This window comes from Clarias gariepinus, chromosome 16 (genome assembly GCF_024256425.1).
Source record: "Clarias gariepinus isolate MV-2021 ecotype Netherlands chromosome 16, CGAR_prim_01v2, whole genome shotgun sequence".
NCBI lineage: Eukaryota > Metazoa > Chordata > Actinopteri > Siluriformes > Clariidae > Clarias > Clarias gariepinus.
The window spans coordinates 19,093,751-19,109,228 of NC_071115.1; the positions used below are offsets into that span (position 1 = coordinate 19,093,751).

Consider the following 15,478-nt stretch of genomic DNA (forward strand, 5'->3'; position numbering starts at 1 on the left):
AAGACAGCAGTACCTCATATTCACAGTATTGCATGAAGAATACCAAGTGGAGGGAAAAAAGAACAGAAAGAATGTTCATTACACCTTTATCCTCCAACATAACATTGATAATTCAGAACACAAGGGGTGTTCAAGTCAAAGCGGGACTTTTAATTGTGCAGAATAATAGAATACAGCTATCAGAGTTAAAAATACCGTAATTTCTCTTTATAATCCCCTGCTACAGTAATAAACTTATCCCTGCATTTCACTAGTGCTTGGATACCATCAATGTAGAAGGTTTTCTCAGTATGCCGAAGCCATGATCGGATCGCCTGCCAGAAACATTAGTAAATACACTATTATGTCATATAATTAAAAATACTTATTACAATACAGTTTTTCATTAATGCATCTCTCTGTTTAATGGCATTTTATTGGATAGCAATTGCTGTGAAAAGAAACAGGAACACCCAGTTGGGATAATTCATTTTTCTTATTTCTGTTTGAGAGCTAATAGCCATATATACCGACTCTAAGTACAGAGATGAAGACCGTGAAATAGCTTACTAGAGTTTAATGCAATACAAAGTCAAATATAAGGTAATTTTCCCCTTGTTGTTAATGTGTTATTTTGCAAAACCCTGGTTAAGAAACTATGCACATCCCTTAGCTGATATTGTGTTAAAGCAAGTTTTGCTTCCAAGACGACATTTGGTGTTTACCAACTTACCACATCTTGATTCGTCTTTTGCAATTTTATTGCCCTTTTCTTTTGCAAAATTTTCCAGATTGATCACATTTGCATTTGCTCTCCTTTACGCAACCCACATTCATTTATTCTACAGTTTTTCAATAGGATTTAGATCTGGGATCCGACTGGGACGTTACAAAACATTGACCAACATCTTACGCCATTCCTATGTTCAAGTCAGGTTGCTTTTTTGGTCATTATGATGTTGAAAAGTGATTTATTTTTTTTTCAGCTGCATAAAAAAGAGATTTAGATTTTGTAACATAATAGGTTGGTATTTGGAGCTACTGATGATTGCCCGTGTCTTGACTAGGCAATGTCTAAAGACATAAGAGAGGACTGGCACATAGGGCGTGAAAAGTACTTGTCCTATATAAAGCAGCTCCTTTAACACTGCTGTAGATTTTCTTGCAGCCGCTCTAATAAATTCTTATCTTGTTCTTCCATCATTATTTGATAATCATTACCATTCCTACTAATGTCACTGTGGAGCCCTGTTTTTTTTGTTGTTGTTGTAATAACGGCCTTTATGGTGTTCCATGGCACATTTAATGATTTGGAAATTTGTTTGTACTTCACTCCACATTGTTACCCTTCAGATTAAATCCCAATAAAATTCTGTCCATGCTTTTTAATCTCTTTGTGCACCATGGTCTCAGCGGTTAGAGGAAACCAAGAAAATGTCAAGAAGATATTCAGAAACAGCTGATCTTTATTCAGGATTAATCAGACTCACTCCATCCATGACATCTGACATGACTTATATTGATGAATTTTTTTAGATGTTTAATTTTCTTAAGTAGAGATTAAAAAAAGATACATTAAAGAATTCGTCAGTGCTAATTAGTCCTGGGTTGAAGACGGAACTGCCACATATAATCATTAGATTTAGATTAGATTTTTTTTTTTCTCGCACAAAGCCTGGCAACATTAAAGAGCACTGCCATTAATGAGAATTTGTTTAGGACTTAAAAATATAGGGGGGGGGGGGATTATATTTGTTTAAACATGACTTCAATTAAGTTTTCGCAAGAGGCATACTAAAATGTAGCATGCCCTGCTGAGTGTGTGCATGTGTTTTCTCCCTTACTTTGGGTAGTAATCTGAATTTCACACTGCAGTCTGGCTCTGAATGATAGCAAGAAGCTGCTCAATGCTGGACAGGGGCATCACTGCATAGAAAGTGTGGGCTGCTTTGGGGTGGCAAAAAGGCTCCTTTTACTGTTAATCGAGCTGCAAGAATAGAAGGAAGCTGCAGTCCACCTGATGCTGGATATATTTACTGCCGGATGCTGACACTAACTCTGGTAATGCAATGCCAGCTGGCATGCTTGATTAAAGAAGAGAGGGTTTTTTTAAGACAGTAAAAAAAGACTTCAGCAGGTTTGCTGTCCTATTCAGACTACCCAGCACCTGTGGAGGAAATTTACGGAATCCTAAGGTTGTTTGCCCCAACACCAGTCAGCAAGAAAGAGAATCGACAGACAAATTAAACCTTGCCAGAGCTGGGGAGAGAGGAGAATTTACTGAATTAAATACTATGGACAGTCATACTATATGATAATAATCAGGAGTTTTAATAATCCAAAGTGGAGCATATTTGCACTTAGGAGTTTAACTGATATCATTCTTCTCACCAATATATATTTTAAGAGCCTAAAAGTACCACTACTCAATAAACTCTAATAAACAGCAGAAATAGTTCACATAACCATCAATTTATTAATAAAGTTTTCAAAAGCAAAGAAAGAGAAGTAGTAGTAGGCTTCCAGTAGGTTTACAGTTAGCAGTATGCATTTTACCTCTAAATTATTCAAGTACAATGGAAACCCAAGAAGAAACTTTTATGTAGTGCCAAAAAAAGCTGATCAACTATAATATTAAAACTGACAATAAAGTAAATAACAATTATCTCACTACAGTGGCAGCTGTCAAAGGGTTCGATATATTAGGCAGCAAGTTCGTTTTTGAAATTGATGTGTTAGAAACAGGAAAAATGGGCAAGTGTAAGTGTCTAAGTTACTTTGACAAGTACCATTTTGGTAATCTATACAATGTTTAACTGAAAGAACTTCCAGGACAGGTGGAATGTCGGTGGAATGTTTGATGCTGAACATTGTTGCAGACCAATTATACCGCTTCCAAGCAGTGGTATTCCCTAAAGGCGATAAACTTGTTCGGTCAGATAATGCCGCACTGCAAAATCATTTAGGAATGATTTGAGAAACAACAAGGTGTTGACGTGGCCTCCAAGTTCCACAAAACATTTTTTAGTTTCAATTTGACTGGTTTATGTAATTTTCTGATCACTAAACTGACAACGTGCTAGAACATGCGAACGACAAAAACAGGCAACTGTCTGTATTGCGCAATATTGCATATAAGAATAGATAGATAGATAGATAGATAGATAGATAGATAGATAGATAGACGGACAGACAGACAAACAGACAGACAGACAGACAGAATTAAACATAAAAGGCAAGTTATCCTAACCGCAATTTTTTGAAAAACTGCAAACTACAGTGCACAGCAAACTATTGTGTGCCTTTTATGCTTCATTATGTTATTAGTACTTTATTAGCAGTAATGCTTATCAGTATGTATTGCTTTATTATTGGCCAATTTCAATCTGTTAAATGATATACTGGTCAGGCACTAGTATAACATATGTGTGATTTTTTTTTTTTCTTTTTTTTATTCAATTCACTTATTCCCCCAGTGGACAGCTTATGCCTTATCCAATCTCCGCACATGCCACCAAATACAAGCTTTCAACTGTAAATAGGCTAGAGTAAATTGAGACGAAATAGAGAGATAGCAAGGAGAGTGACGGGGTGGGGGGGAGGGGGGATGAGGGACACGCAGAGCTGCTTGTCAAGTCTACTAATTGAGAAAACGTGACAGAGCGACACTTGCGAGGCACAGAAGAAAAACGTGAAATATTGTTCCCAGCGACTGTTAATTGAAAGGAATGGAGACAGAGAAAAGGGTGGGGACAAATCATAGGGAAGAGACACTGAAAATATGCAGGGAGCTGACAAGAGCCGGGCGCGAGCAATGCAAGATGGGAAAACTGAGTGAGCTGAGCGCAAGATGGAAGAAATGACAGGCCCTGTGTTAGGCTTAGTTAAAGTCATAATTTGGACACTAGCCAGCAGGCTTTCAGCCTTGAGGTTTCTCCCTGCGTTTGGTAGAGTTTCATTTCTCCCTTTTTGAAAAAATTAAATATAGTCTGTGTTTATAGACTGTATTTGCCAGGCCTCATGCTGGCAATGTCATAAGCCTATTTATAACATTCTTTTCATGTGTTACTGTAAAGTTAATACAGTCATAATCTGCCAACTTGGAAAAGACAGTAAAAAGAAAAGGAACAGAGCAGCATTGCTGTACTAGCTGAAAAAAAGCTTCTTAATGCATGCACATGTATCAGGGACTTCCATGGTATTGTATCAGTAGGAGTGTAAGTTTAAGCCAGTAAAGGATCGCTTTAGCAGGTTCAGACGTAGTACAATTCCTGAGAAATTTCCAGTAAGGCTCATGGAAATGATGATTTAGTAAACCAAATGTTGACCATATAAACCAAGGACAACATTTTTCAACAAAAAAATACATTTCTTAATAAATTACAAAATGAAAAAGTCTGTCATTTATAACTCAGAGAATGAGATGTGAACAGACAGAAAATGTCACTGCTTAACAATCTCAAAATGAATTTCCAGTAACTGTTACATCCCAATCAGGATTATGGTGGTGCTGGAGCGTATGATGGAAACACTTGCCACAAAGCTGAAACGCCCCCAGTCCATGACAGACCAAATACATTCACACTTAGGGGAAAAAGCTAAACTACCTACTACAACTATTAGTCATAGGACGCTGATAACGCCCCCGCCTGAGAGCATGAAAAAACTATAGCTTGAAAATCACCCCATCTATTTTACCAAAAGGCAATTTACTCATACTTGTATCCAAGACTTTCCCAGCCATCCTATCTTTTGTTTCCTTAATAGAGCACACTCCACTTTTCAAATTATTATGCACCATTTAAACAAGGACATGGACCAGGAACACACAAACAGATCCATGTATACACAAGATTTGGAGCTTGACATGCACCTGCATAACTGGTCTAGGTGATATGAGCATTATTATTAATATACAACACTTAGCTCAAAAATATGCAGGGTATATTTCTAGTATTTAATCAGATTACTTAGCTCCGCCCAAGTAATCTGACTAGATGAAAGGGATTCCACAAGGGGTGATATACAGTGTAACACCACTGGGATGTTTAGTTGTATGTAGCACTCCACATCACAGGTGTTCTAACAATCGTTAATTACACAAGCTGTCGGTTGCAGAATTGGTGGAAAACTGGTAGGTTGGTTCGGGCCGCAGTACTGGAGAGCGGGGAGAGCAGCTGCCTGCCAAAACCCACATTCTAAACCAGACACGACATAATTTCCAGCAATAAAACACATGCTATAATTATCATGACTTTGTCTCCCTACAAATTGCTTCTAAGTCATTGCGAAATGCCTCTTAACCATCCATGTTTTGTTCACAGCTTCAAAGTTATCCAGCTTGTAACACAAGTTCGAATCCCAAATTTCTCTCTAACCTCTTTCCAAGGGCACTAATTGCTGTGTGGAACAGGAGATTGCACACCCTACATAGCGCACTAGCTTTCCATTTTACTCTATATGATATTCAAGCCCCAAACCCCCAAAGTTAGTTGATATCCTAAAGGAAAACAAGTGGGAATCTGGTAGTTCCTCAGGATTGTCCACCACCTCCATGTTTACTCACCTCACCTTTTGGCTGCCAGTCGGTCACTAACTGTGCTAATATTCAGTACAACAGCACTTCCTTTTGTGTCATATTGTTTTTATCTACATACATCTTATAGCCCTATCTTACCTATGCGGTTTTACGCGGTGGCCGTAAGTAAGTTCATTATGATTCACCGCAAGTTTTTGGCGCTGTGAGTACGTTTCCATCTTTCCGCATGAAAAATTAAACATGTTTAATTTTTTTGGCGGTCCTTGCGGAAGTTTGCGGACCTTGCAGAACTTTGCAGAACATCAGCGTAACGTCAGCTCACGGTGCTCGACACCGCATCTCACAGTGAGTCAAACCGCATAGGTGAAATAGGGGTATTAGATTAGATTTTGTATATTTAGTATATCATTACTGAATTTTAGATTTGTGAGAAAAGCAAAAAACTGATTCAAGATTGATGTAAGAAAAGGACTATTTAAAGGAACTTTCACATCTAAAAAAAAAAACCTTACAAAGCCAATAGGCAAAGACAATTACACACACTCATACACCAATGCTGCTGGCGGGAGACTGTAGGCACCCATGGAGCAGAGGACAGCCTGGGTAATTGTGCCCCTCGTTTTGATGACTCGCTTTCGATGGAAACCGGAGAAAAGACAATATGCAATTAACTTAAAGAGGGAGAGAGTCGAACACAGCTGATGACGGGCTGGGATTCAATCATGCTCCCTCGGTGTTCTACACAATTAAACTGCAATAGAGATAATAGCCCATCATAATAATCCTGCTCATAATCATCCTTATTACTTTTAGTAACGTCCCTACTATCATCGCCTTTTTTATTAACATGCCATTTCTTCAGAGAAGATGACTGACACTGATAGGGCAACTGTTTTTTACCCATGTCGTCCTAGCAAGTTGAGGGCATCCACAAGTCTTCCAATGAGATATGCTACCATTTTTTAAAACACTAACAAAGAATTCTTACAGAGGATGTCTCCAATGCTTGCGACACTTTAGCTGACACAGCGATATCCCTAAAGCCAATGTCCATTATCCAATCTGAAGGCAAACTCTTTTTATTGGTGTTCACTTCTAGAATTGCAGTAAGCTATGACCATTCTGACTGGGAAACTGGTGAAACCTCAATGGTTCTTTGGATAGTTATGAATTTTAAGCTTCCTAAAAGGAGTTCTACTTGATGGAGATGCTTTTATACAAGTAGGTTGTTAGCATAACTCCAAGGTTTGACAACTATGATGATCATAATTATACTAATGACAAAGGGATGAGTTTATGAGCATTTTGCACACTGTAATGCAGCTGACTCCACCCTGTCTGTCTCTAGTCCAGGTTTGACCAGCTCCTCGGTTTGTCTGGACAAATGCTTCATCTTTCTTGGCAGTTCTTCCAGTAGATTTTCCTGTCACCTGTCTTTGCAAGTAACTGTGGACAAACTCAGAGTGAAGTGAAGGGAAAAGGGATCGCAGGTTTAGCAGAGCATTGGCTGGGAAAGCTTAGGGTCAGGAGTGGGAGACATAGCATGATGGGAAAAGGCAGACTATCATTCAGATGACAGCTGCAACCACTGTGGACTGTGTAACATTTTACTGCCTGAGGGGTGTGTGTATGTTTGCATGTGTGTCTGTATATGTGTGTGTTTGAGCAGAAATGGCATTCTTGCTGACGTGTACAAACGACCACAAGATTCTTTAGCTGAACTTTTGCCCTCTTGTCACAATCTGGAAAACCACTAGGGTGGGTCCTTGAAGACAGTGGGAACCAGAAAGTCCTACTTGGACTGTAAACTCAATGAGAAAACCAGCAGGCATGCACTTTTTCCAAACACATAAACTCCCTGTCTCATTCTCTTTCACACACAAACATATAAACATACATATAGTGGTAAACATGCATGCACAGGGGGAGCAGATCGGCTTACCTTCATGTGAGTGTGGGAACCAGATCTGGGAGGCAGTGGAGTGTGGCCCTCCACGACATGGGGGAGAAGAGGGGGAGGACGGCGGTCTGGAGGGGTGAGGTGGGTGTGAGGGAGAGGAACCCAGGCTGCTGGCAAGAAATGTCCCCATAAACGAGGCAGAAGAGTTGCCCATCAGTCCGCTGCCTGCATCCACACAAGGAAATAGGAAATGAAGCAAAGTGGGGGGAGGAGACAGAAAAAAAACAAGGTTTAGGACTATGAGATTTGGGCAGCTATAGTAATGGTGGACAAGTCTGGGCATATGGATTAATTTTCTGATTGGTTTTCCATCTGCAACAACACCTGGCATATTGCTCTAATTCTCTTGCTGACTATAGACCTTGCAGGAACATCTGGTTAACTTATTCTACTAACACTGCTCCAACCATGCAGATATTTAGCAAAATTTAGGGGAATTTTGCTAAAAAGAGATGGGCAGTGACACAGCCGGCAATGTTAGTGCTAAGCTCAGGGTCTAGGGATAAATCATGAGCTGTGGGTGGAGTTTTACATTTTTTTCCTATGAATTTCTGGCTTTCCCCTTTTTTTCCAATTCTCAAAAACGTGCCAGCAGGTAGACTAGATGTGATGTATGAGCTGGTGTGTGCTATGTGGTGCCCTGTGATGGACTACCAATTCAATCATGGTGTTCATTTTTCTTACAAACTGTACTTCCATGCAGCAGGGTTTGGTATCCACCATACTCATGACCAGGATTAGGCTCTTACTAAAGAATGGTTAAATAATTAGGAAATACTTCCATTAACTTTTGTTATACTAATATTTAAAAAAAGGGTAGCGCAAGATCAAAAGAGCACCACCAAAATGTTAAGAAGATACTGGGACACATATGTATATGCTATGGCATCTTTTATATTAAAAATTTGTTTTCAGCACAGGAGGCACAATGTCACAACTGGTATCACTGGTGTCTCACAGCGTCAAGGTCCCTGGGTAAATCCTGAGCTCAGGGTTTTGCATGGGTGAAATTTTATGTTGATTCCCACTCAGTTTTCCAGTTTTCTCCCACCTCCAAGAACATGCTAGCAGGTGACTTGGCTATACTACGTTGCTTCTAGGTGTGAATGAATGTGTGGGTATTTGTGCGCTTGGTGCCATGGATGCATTCCTGCATTATGCTTAGTGTTTTCAAGATTTGCTCCAGATCCACTGCACTGAATAAATGAATGAATGAATGAATGAATGAATGACCCAGTTTCTGGTGTTCATTCAGGTATGTTTTAGCAAAAATTTCAAATAATTTTGATAATGATCATAAATGACACATTTCAATGCACATATACATACATATTAATACATTATATGTATACATAGCTATATCAAAGACATATTGGCCAAGCCTGGTTTCCTCACACCCGACTGGACAGACATCTCATCTTACAGCTGAATGCACACTCTCGGTCTCCTTCCCTCTCATATACTCCCTTGTGTTCTCTTTCTAATCCCCCATTTCTCTCCCTCTCTTGCTCTCCGTCCATTATCTTGGTTTTTTTTTTTTCAATCTCTCATTCTCACGCCCTCAATCTCTCCCTGAACCCTGCTCCATTTCTCTACTTCTTATCTTCTCCTCTGCCATGCCATTCGTTGTCCTTCTGGAATTTTCCATCCAACTCCTCTCTCCCCAGCACTCGCTTTCTCACTTTCTCATCCCTGCACATTTAATGAACAAAAGTATTCTTTTAAGAAAACAAAGCAACTGATTGACACTCGACAGGTACAATCTTGTCATGCTTTGACCTAACATTTTGAGCAGCACACCAGCAGTCAAGACAAACGTAATCATGCAGCCTCAATTTCGGGCAGGTAAACACTTTGTCTTAATTATACGGAATGACACTAAGATGTATAGACTACATTACCCAGAGGCTCAGAGAGCACTCACTCCACTCTCCAAGGGTTTCTGTTTGCCTCAGCCCTGTAATAAATGTAGCAGTGCTGCAATCTGTTCCACACCCACTCCAGTATGTTTAAGTAGACAATGATGAGTAATTGACCATTCGGAACAGCACCTCTATAAACTGCCCTCTGATTGTCCATTATGTATTATGAGGACCAAAAAAAAAACAAAAAAAAACACACACACACATTCCGATTAAGCAAGGCTTAAACTGTTCTCCCCTTACCCTGGTAGGCTCTTTTGTCAAATATGCCTGGGATCTATTCCCCAATGCCAAATCCCTAACGTGGTGCATGAATATGCATGAACATGTATGTGCTGTGTGTACATAAACTATGAACACATAAATAACAGATGCTGAAACTGTGCATCCGCTCATTCACAGCATAATGCATTCAGCCATTTAGTAGTGGACAGGGTTATTATTCAAAATGCTGTGATTTAAAACACGGCAAGTAGTAATTTCTATTCTAGCACATTTTAAAGAAGTATTTTTAGCTTATTTTCTTCCTTCCAACCTGGAAGTTGTTCAAAGCAAAAAAACTGGAATCTATTATGAATAAGACACTTTTTTTAAAGCATGTCACAGGGCATTTTTTTTCAAAATTTTTGCAGAAATTGCTAAACTGCTTCTTACATACAGATAGCCCCAATGCATACAGGACAATAATGTGTAGTTCTGATTTTTTTTTCTTCTTCTTTTTTATTCTCTTGCAGAAAATGAGCTAAAGATCCTTACTAAGACATGTTCAACCATGGATTTAATCAGTTCTCTGAACAGTCCTCTTTCCTACAGCAATCTGTTACTGGTTAATTGTATATAGCTTTGCCAAAAAAAAAAAAGAAGAAGAAAAAAAAAATGTTGCACACAAATATTTCATTCAACCGCCTTTAGCTTTGATTATGGCCTGCAATGTGGTGTGAAATTCATGTGTGAAAATGATTCCGCATGCTCCCAGAACCAGGCTTTTACAATTTGAGTCCTGGAATACTGTATGCCTGGAAAAATATGCTGATGTGATAATCTGGTCATCCGGTACATTCAGGTAGAGCTGAACAATTAATTGAATTTCAATTTGAATCACACTTTGCTCCTTATGATTATGAAAACAAGATAACTGAGATTTAATGATCATCGTGCTGCATTCCTTTTTTACACTAATGTTATTATTTTTTGTTCGAAATCCATCACATCATACAGTTATGATATTAAATATTTGTGATCTCAGTATTGACTAAAATGGTCAATTTTGGCCATAATTGCCTTGCATTCAGGTAGTCAGCTGATATATAATGTTCTGATATATAACGTATATAACTGAAGCAAGCCCAGATCATAGCACTGCCTTCAGGGGCTTGTACAGTGAACACTATGAACCCTATTTCCAAGGTAAGAAAATGAAATGAAATGATGTGCCAATCACCCTGGAAATAGGGTGAATCTAAACTCAAACCCCATGACCTTTTTCCAATGTCCAAAGTCCAATCTTTATGCCCCCTAGCAAATTTATGCCTCTTTGAGATTAGTCACACCAACTACTAGACTTCTTTTAGAGAAACTATTTTTTTCTAAATCTTATGAATTCTCATCATATTCGTCACATGTGCACATGGAAATGCCCTTAGTTTGACTATTTAATATAGCATTGAATTCTACTGATGATTATTTTTTAATGCAACTTCACCAAGAGTTTAATGGATCTCTAATCCCAGGTTGGTGTTTTTTTTTTGGCTCAAAGTTGATTGCCCAGCACAATCCTTTAAGGTTTTAATAGTGTGTCCTTCACCCGATTTCAGTTCTCACAAATCTCCTTAGTCGTTTTCTTTGCTTGATGCACAGCCTTCCCTTAACTTTTTTTTTTTTGTCCAGACAGTGTACTTGGATTAAAGAAAGCAATAGACAGAGATGTTTTTTTTACCAAGACTTCACAGCAAGATTTCACAGACAGTTTATGTGCAACTTTAAACACCTCGTGATTTAAATTTGCATGCAGCTAAATTTATTGTGTAGCCTTTCAGCCTCATAGCACACTGTAGGACTGCAAATCTATCCCTGCTATATACTGTATATTCTGGTATCACTAAAATGAGGATGGGTTCCATGCTGAGTCTGGTTCATCTCAAGGATTCTTTTTATTGTCATCTCAGGAAGTTTTTCCTTTGCTACCGTCGTCCCTATCTTGCTCTTCAGGAATAAACTGATAATGATAATTTATATCTTTCTCCTTACATTTCTTTTAAATATATTGCCATTTTTTAAATAAAACTATGGTTGGTATGGATAATTATGGTTGTTAAAAGTGACTATACAAATAGAAGAATTTAGGGTCATGTATATAACTTCCTTAAAAAAGAGGGAAAAAAGGAAAAAAGCATTATTTTGGTTGACTCGATATGACCCTCGATCGTTCAGCTTGTACAACCGAAAGTGTTCTAATGTGGCTTTTTTTGCCTTCAATGTACAAACACTGTGGTATTGCACCAAAGCTTTTCCTTCACTAACCGCTTGGTGAACTGTCATGCAATGTTGCATTCTAGTTCTGTGCCTAAAGTTTAACATTCGGCATAAACTGTATCATTTCGATGTCTTTGTTTATTTAAAGAACTTAAATTTTACCCAAAACGGCATGGTGTTTTTTGCAATGTGAATATAATTGCAGAGAGCAATTATTGTGGCTGAATGACTCTGAGAGCACCTTCTGCTATATAACTGTGACTGGAGTGATGGATCACTGCCAAAACATCCTCATTGAGTACACCTCTTCAAGGACATTCACTTCACAGGCATTAGCACATACCAACATGTTTTTTTTGTTTTTTTTGACAAGTGTGAAAATCAGTCCAGCAACTTCTCTTACACTATTTTTAACCACCTTCAACTTTTTCCTTTTGTCTTCCCTGCAACTGCTTTACTCTGGCTCACTTTTCCCTCTCCCCCAGTCACCAACATGCACACACTTAACCTAGAGCGTGTCCTGCAGTGAACAGGTGTTCTAAGCAGCCACATCATCACGTCCTCCCTCCACATTACTCTCCCCCTTCCTGCCTGTGCTAGTTCTCTTGCTTTAATAATTTGATCACACCCACACAGACCAAAGTGGAGCAAAAGTAGCAGGTTAGGGGCTGCTGCCAAGGAAAGCAGCCGAATGAAGTGAAGGTCTAGGGTGCGAGAACACGAATGGGGCCCGCGCCACTGTTTGCTTAGCAGCTTATTAAAAGGATGACATGGGCTCCGGCAAGCTCGCTGTGGCTAAGCCAGTGATCATAACTGCCTGTTTTTTCCCCTCCACTGCGTTCTCTCCCTCAGACTGCATTTATTTTCAGCTTTGGCATACGGCCCTCATCGGTGCCAGAGAACGTTTCTGTGGACACTTAGGAAACGCGAATCACGTGCCTGCAACTGAGATCTTTTTATATAATTAAGGGTTTAGCATTTGCTTTTGCGTACCTCTATACACAAATGTATACAGTTACGATTAATATGCATTTTCAAATGTTCTTGTTTACTATAAACACAGCTGGGCTCACACGTGTTTTCGTGCCGAAAGTGTCAGAGGACAGGAAGGACAAAAAATGACTAATACATCAACAAGCACATGAAAAAATTTGAAAACACAATATTGGTCCCATTGGCACCATTTTATTCTGATCTGAGACCAGTTTTAAGATCTTTTTAAACGTCAAGATGCTTTCTGAGTGAGGCATAAGCAGTTAACTTAAAGGAGCAGTAACAAACCATGTGTGTGGGGAATCATACATCTGTTCGCATCTGTGGTAAATAAATTCATACCAGACATTAAAAGGAAAAATACAATTCAGATTTTAATTAGTAATCATAATCTGTGCCATATTTCATGAGAGTTCAAGAGAACATAGTGGATTTCAAAAGTGTGACTATTGAAACAGTTTTGCTTTGTTGTATAAATATGAGGTTAACATCCATGTAGCTATCTAAACAACTGCCACCGGCAGGCAGCACTTATGGGTGACTGAACTAGTCCACGTTGTCAGTCCTGCCACGCCCCTGCAAAAATTCGACAACTTTTAATAATCTCTTGTTGGCTAAATGCGTGTGGGTAAGTGGGTTTGTTGTTCTGTCAAGTTTGTGTTTAAACAATCAGCAATGTTCACTGTAGTTGGCTCTACCCTAGTCCCTGCTTCGCTAAAAAGCACATAGTCTAATACAGGGAACTAAATATCAGCCTTGATTACTCCAGTGGAAACCCACCTTGGCATCAATGAGCACCAGAAGGAGCCAGTAAGAATGCCACACAAACAGCTATGCAGATAAACGACAGATGTGACAGTTGGACCCGCCAGTTAATTCCTCTCTACTCCTAGCACACAGGCACACTTTGTCTCACACAACTCTCCCCGACGTAGAAGACATGCAATTTAAGATTTTCAAATAGTGAGTACAGAGGAAAATGTGTACATATGGCCTCGTCAGCTCTCAGTCACTAACATGTGGTGGAGGCTTTGGGAAGCTCTCATCATGCTGGCACGATCCAAGAGAAACAATTGTCTTGGTTCCACAATCTTGGCTGGCACACAAATCCAGCCACACAGGCTCCCGGTGAAATGAAGCGCAGGGAGAAATCTACTCAGGAGGTGGCAAAAAAAAAGAAGAGCAAAATGACAGCAAGGCTGACAGACTCACCCAGCAAAAACATCCCTGTAGCGTCGTCAGGGGCACAGGACTCCTCTGTCACACTTGGCTTTCTTCCACAAAAACAGGTGCTAAATGTATGGTTTGAAAAACGGATCGGAAAATCACGGCACTTTACACTCCTGAGAGGACGATGCCTGGCCCGAAGACGAGAAGCTCAGGCACTACTGTACTCACTGGTACGCCAGTTAAGGCTCTGTAGACTAGACAGAACAGCCAGCTTACGCTTTTCACCCAGTGACTCAGAGCACACTTCCGTGCTGTAAAAAAGCAGAAGGAATTTCAAATGGCTACTCAAATGGGGGGATTTCCTTATAACGGTCAAAATCATCTTGAAAACATTAAATGGATTGGTAGCCAAACATTCCTGCTGGTCTAGAGGCAACTGGAAACGGACACGCTGTTTTCAGGACGCTGTGGGAGGACAGCTAAGTGTAGGTGGACCCCCTCGAGGTTGTGTGTGGGTGTGTGTATCGTGGGGGCTGGCGGGTTTGGTCTGATCAGAACCAGAGTAAGCAGAGTTGGAGTTTTTCCAGGGCTTGAGTAGGAAGAGACCAAAGGAGGGCAAGCACACGCCTCCAACACTCGCCTCTGTGCATGCTTGTGGAGTGAGTTTGGTAGATGTGGTTGGTCTGGGGGTGGTGAGGAGATGTGTGGGAAGAAGGGTGTGTTAGAAACCGTAGGTAGGACGAAGTGGAGAGAGGGAATAAAAAAAGCCAGAGTGAAAGAGAAAGAGAAAGGGAGAATTGTGGCCATTCGCTTCAGGGTTGGCAGCCAGTGTTTGTGCAGTGGCTTGGTGGTTAGCCACTCCAGCTCAAATCAAAGAGGGTGGGGTGAAGAGCATTCTGCGACTTTGCAGTCTAATGTAAATAAAATGGGAGTAGAAGGTCAAAAGAGGATTTTTTTTTTTTACTCACATTTGCTGTTTACATGACATAAGTTGAAGTTGACATAATAGAGATAAGCCTCTTCAACCACAACAAATCAAGACAAAAACTATTCAGGAACCTCTTTAAAACCAAGTGGCTCAAATTAAAGCTTTATTGGTGGCAGTTAAGGTAACTGTGAAATGGCTAGAGCCAGCCAGACAGTTAGGTCTTCAAAACTTAATCATGCCAATAACTATGGAGCCGGCCAAGCCAGACAGGCTCATGCAAGCTGCGTGTGAACACACGAATGCGAATGTGCAAGAGTTATCGCCTGTGCGTGAAATGCAAGCGAAGGAGGAGGGACACATCTGTAGAACTGAAGAGCAGAGCAAAGGGAACACATGCAGCAGGCCTCTACCTACTGCGCCAGCCTCGTTCCCCAGGGACACCGAGCAAAGCTTTTCGGCGATTAATCATTTATAGGGGCCTGTCTCTAGAAACAGCTTTCTCATTGACAGAGGCT

General features: G+C 40.0%; 1 protein-coding gene across 6 annotated transcripts in view; it reads right to left on the minus strand.

Annotated features, from left to right (window-relative positions):
• LOC128544419 (BAH and coiled-coil domain-containing protein 1) overlaps positions 1–15,478 on the minus strand; it is a 68,601-nt gene that overhangs the window by 23,237 nt on the left and 29,886 nt on the right. For 5 of the 6 annotated variants that reach the window (XM_053514509.1, XM_053514503.1, XM_053514506.1 and 2 more), the window contains exon 3: positions 7,461–7,643. In XM_053514509.1, the coding sequence (XP_053370484.1) occupies positions 7,461–7,643 (183 nt within the window). Of the gene's footprint in view, positions 1–7,460; positions 7,644–14,077; positions 14,295–15,478 lie in introns of those variants that run through there. The other variant, XM_053514507.1, reaches the window with a different exon arrangement.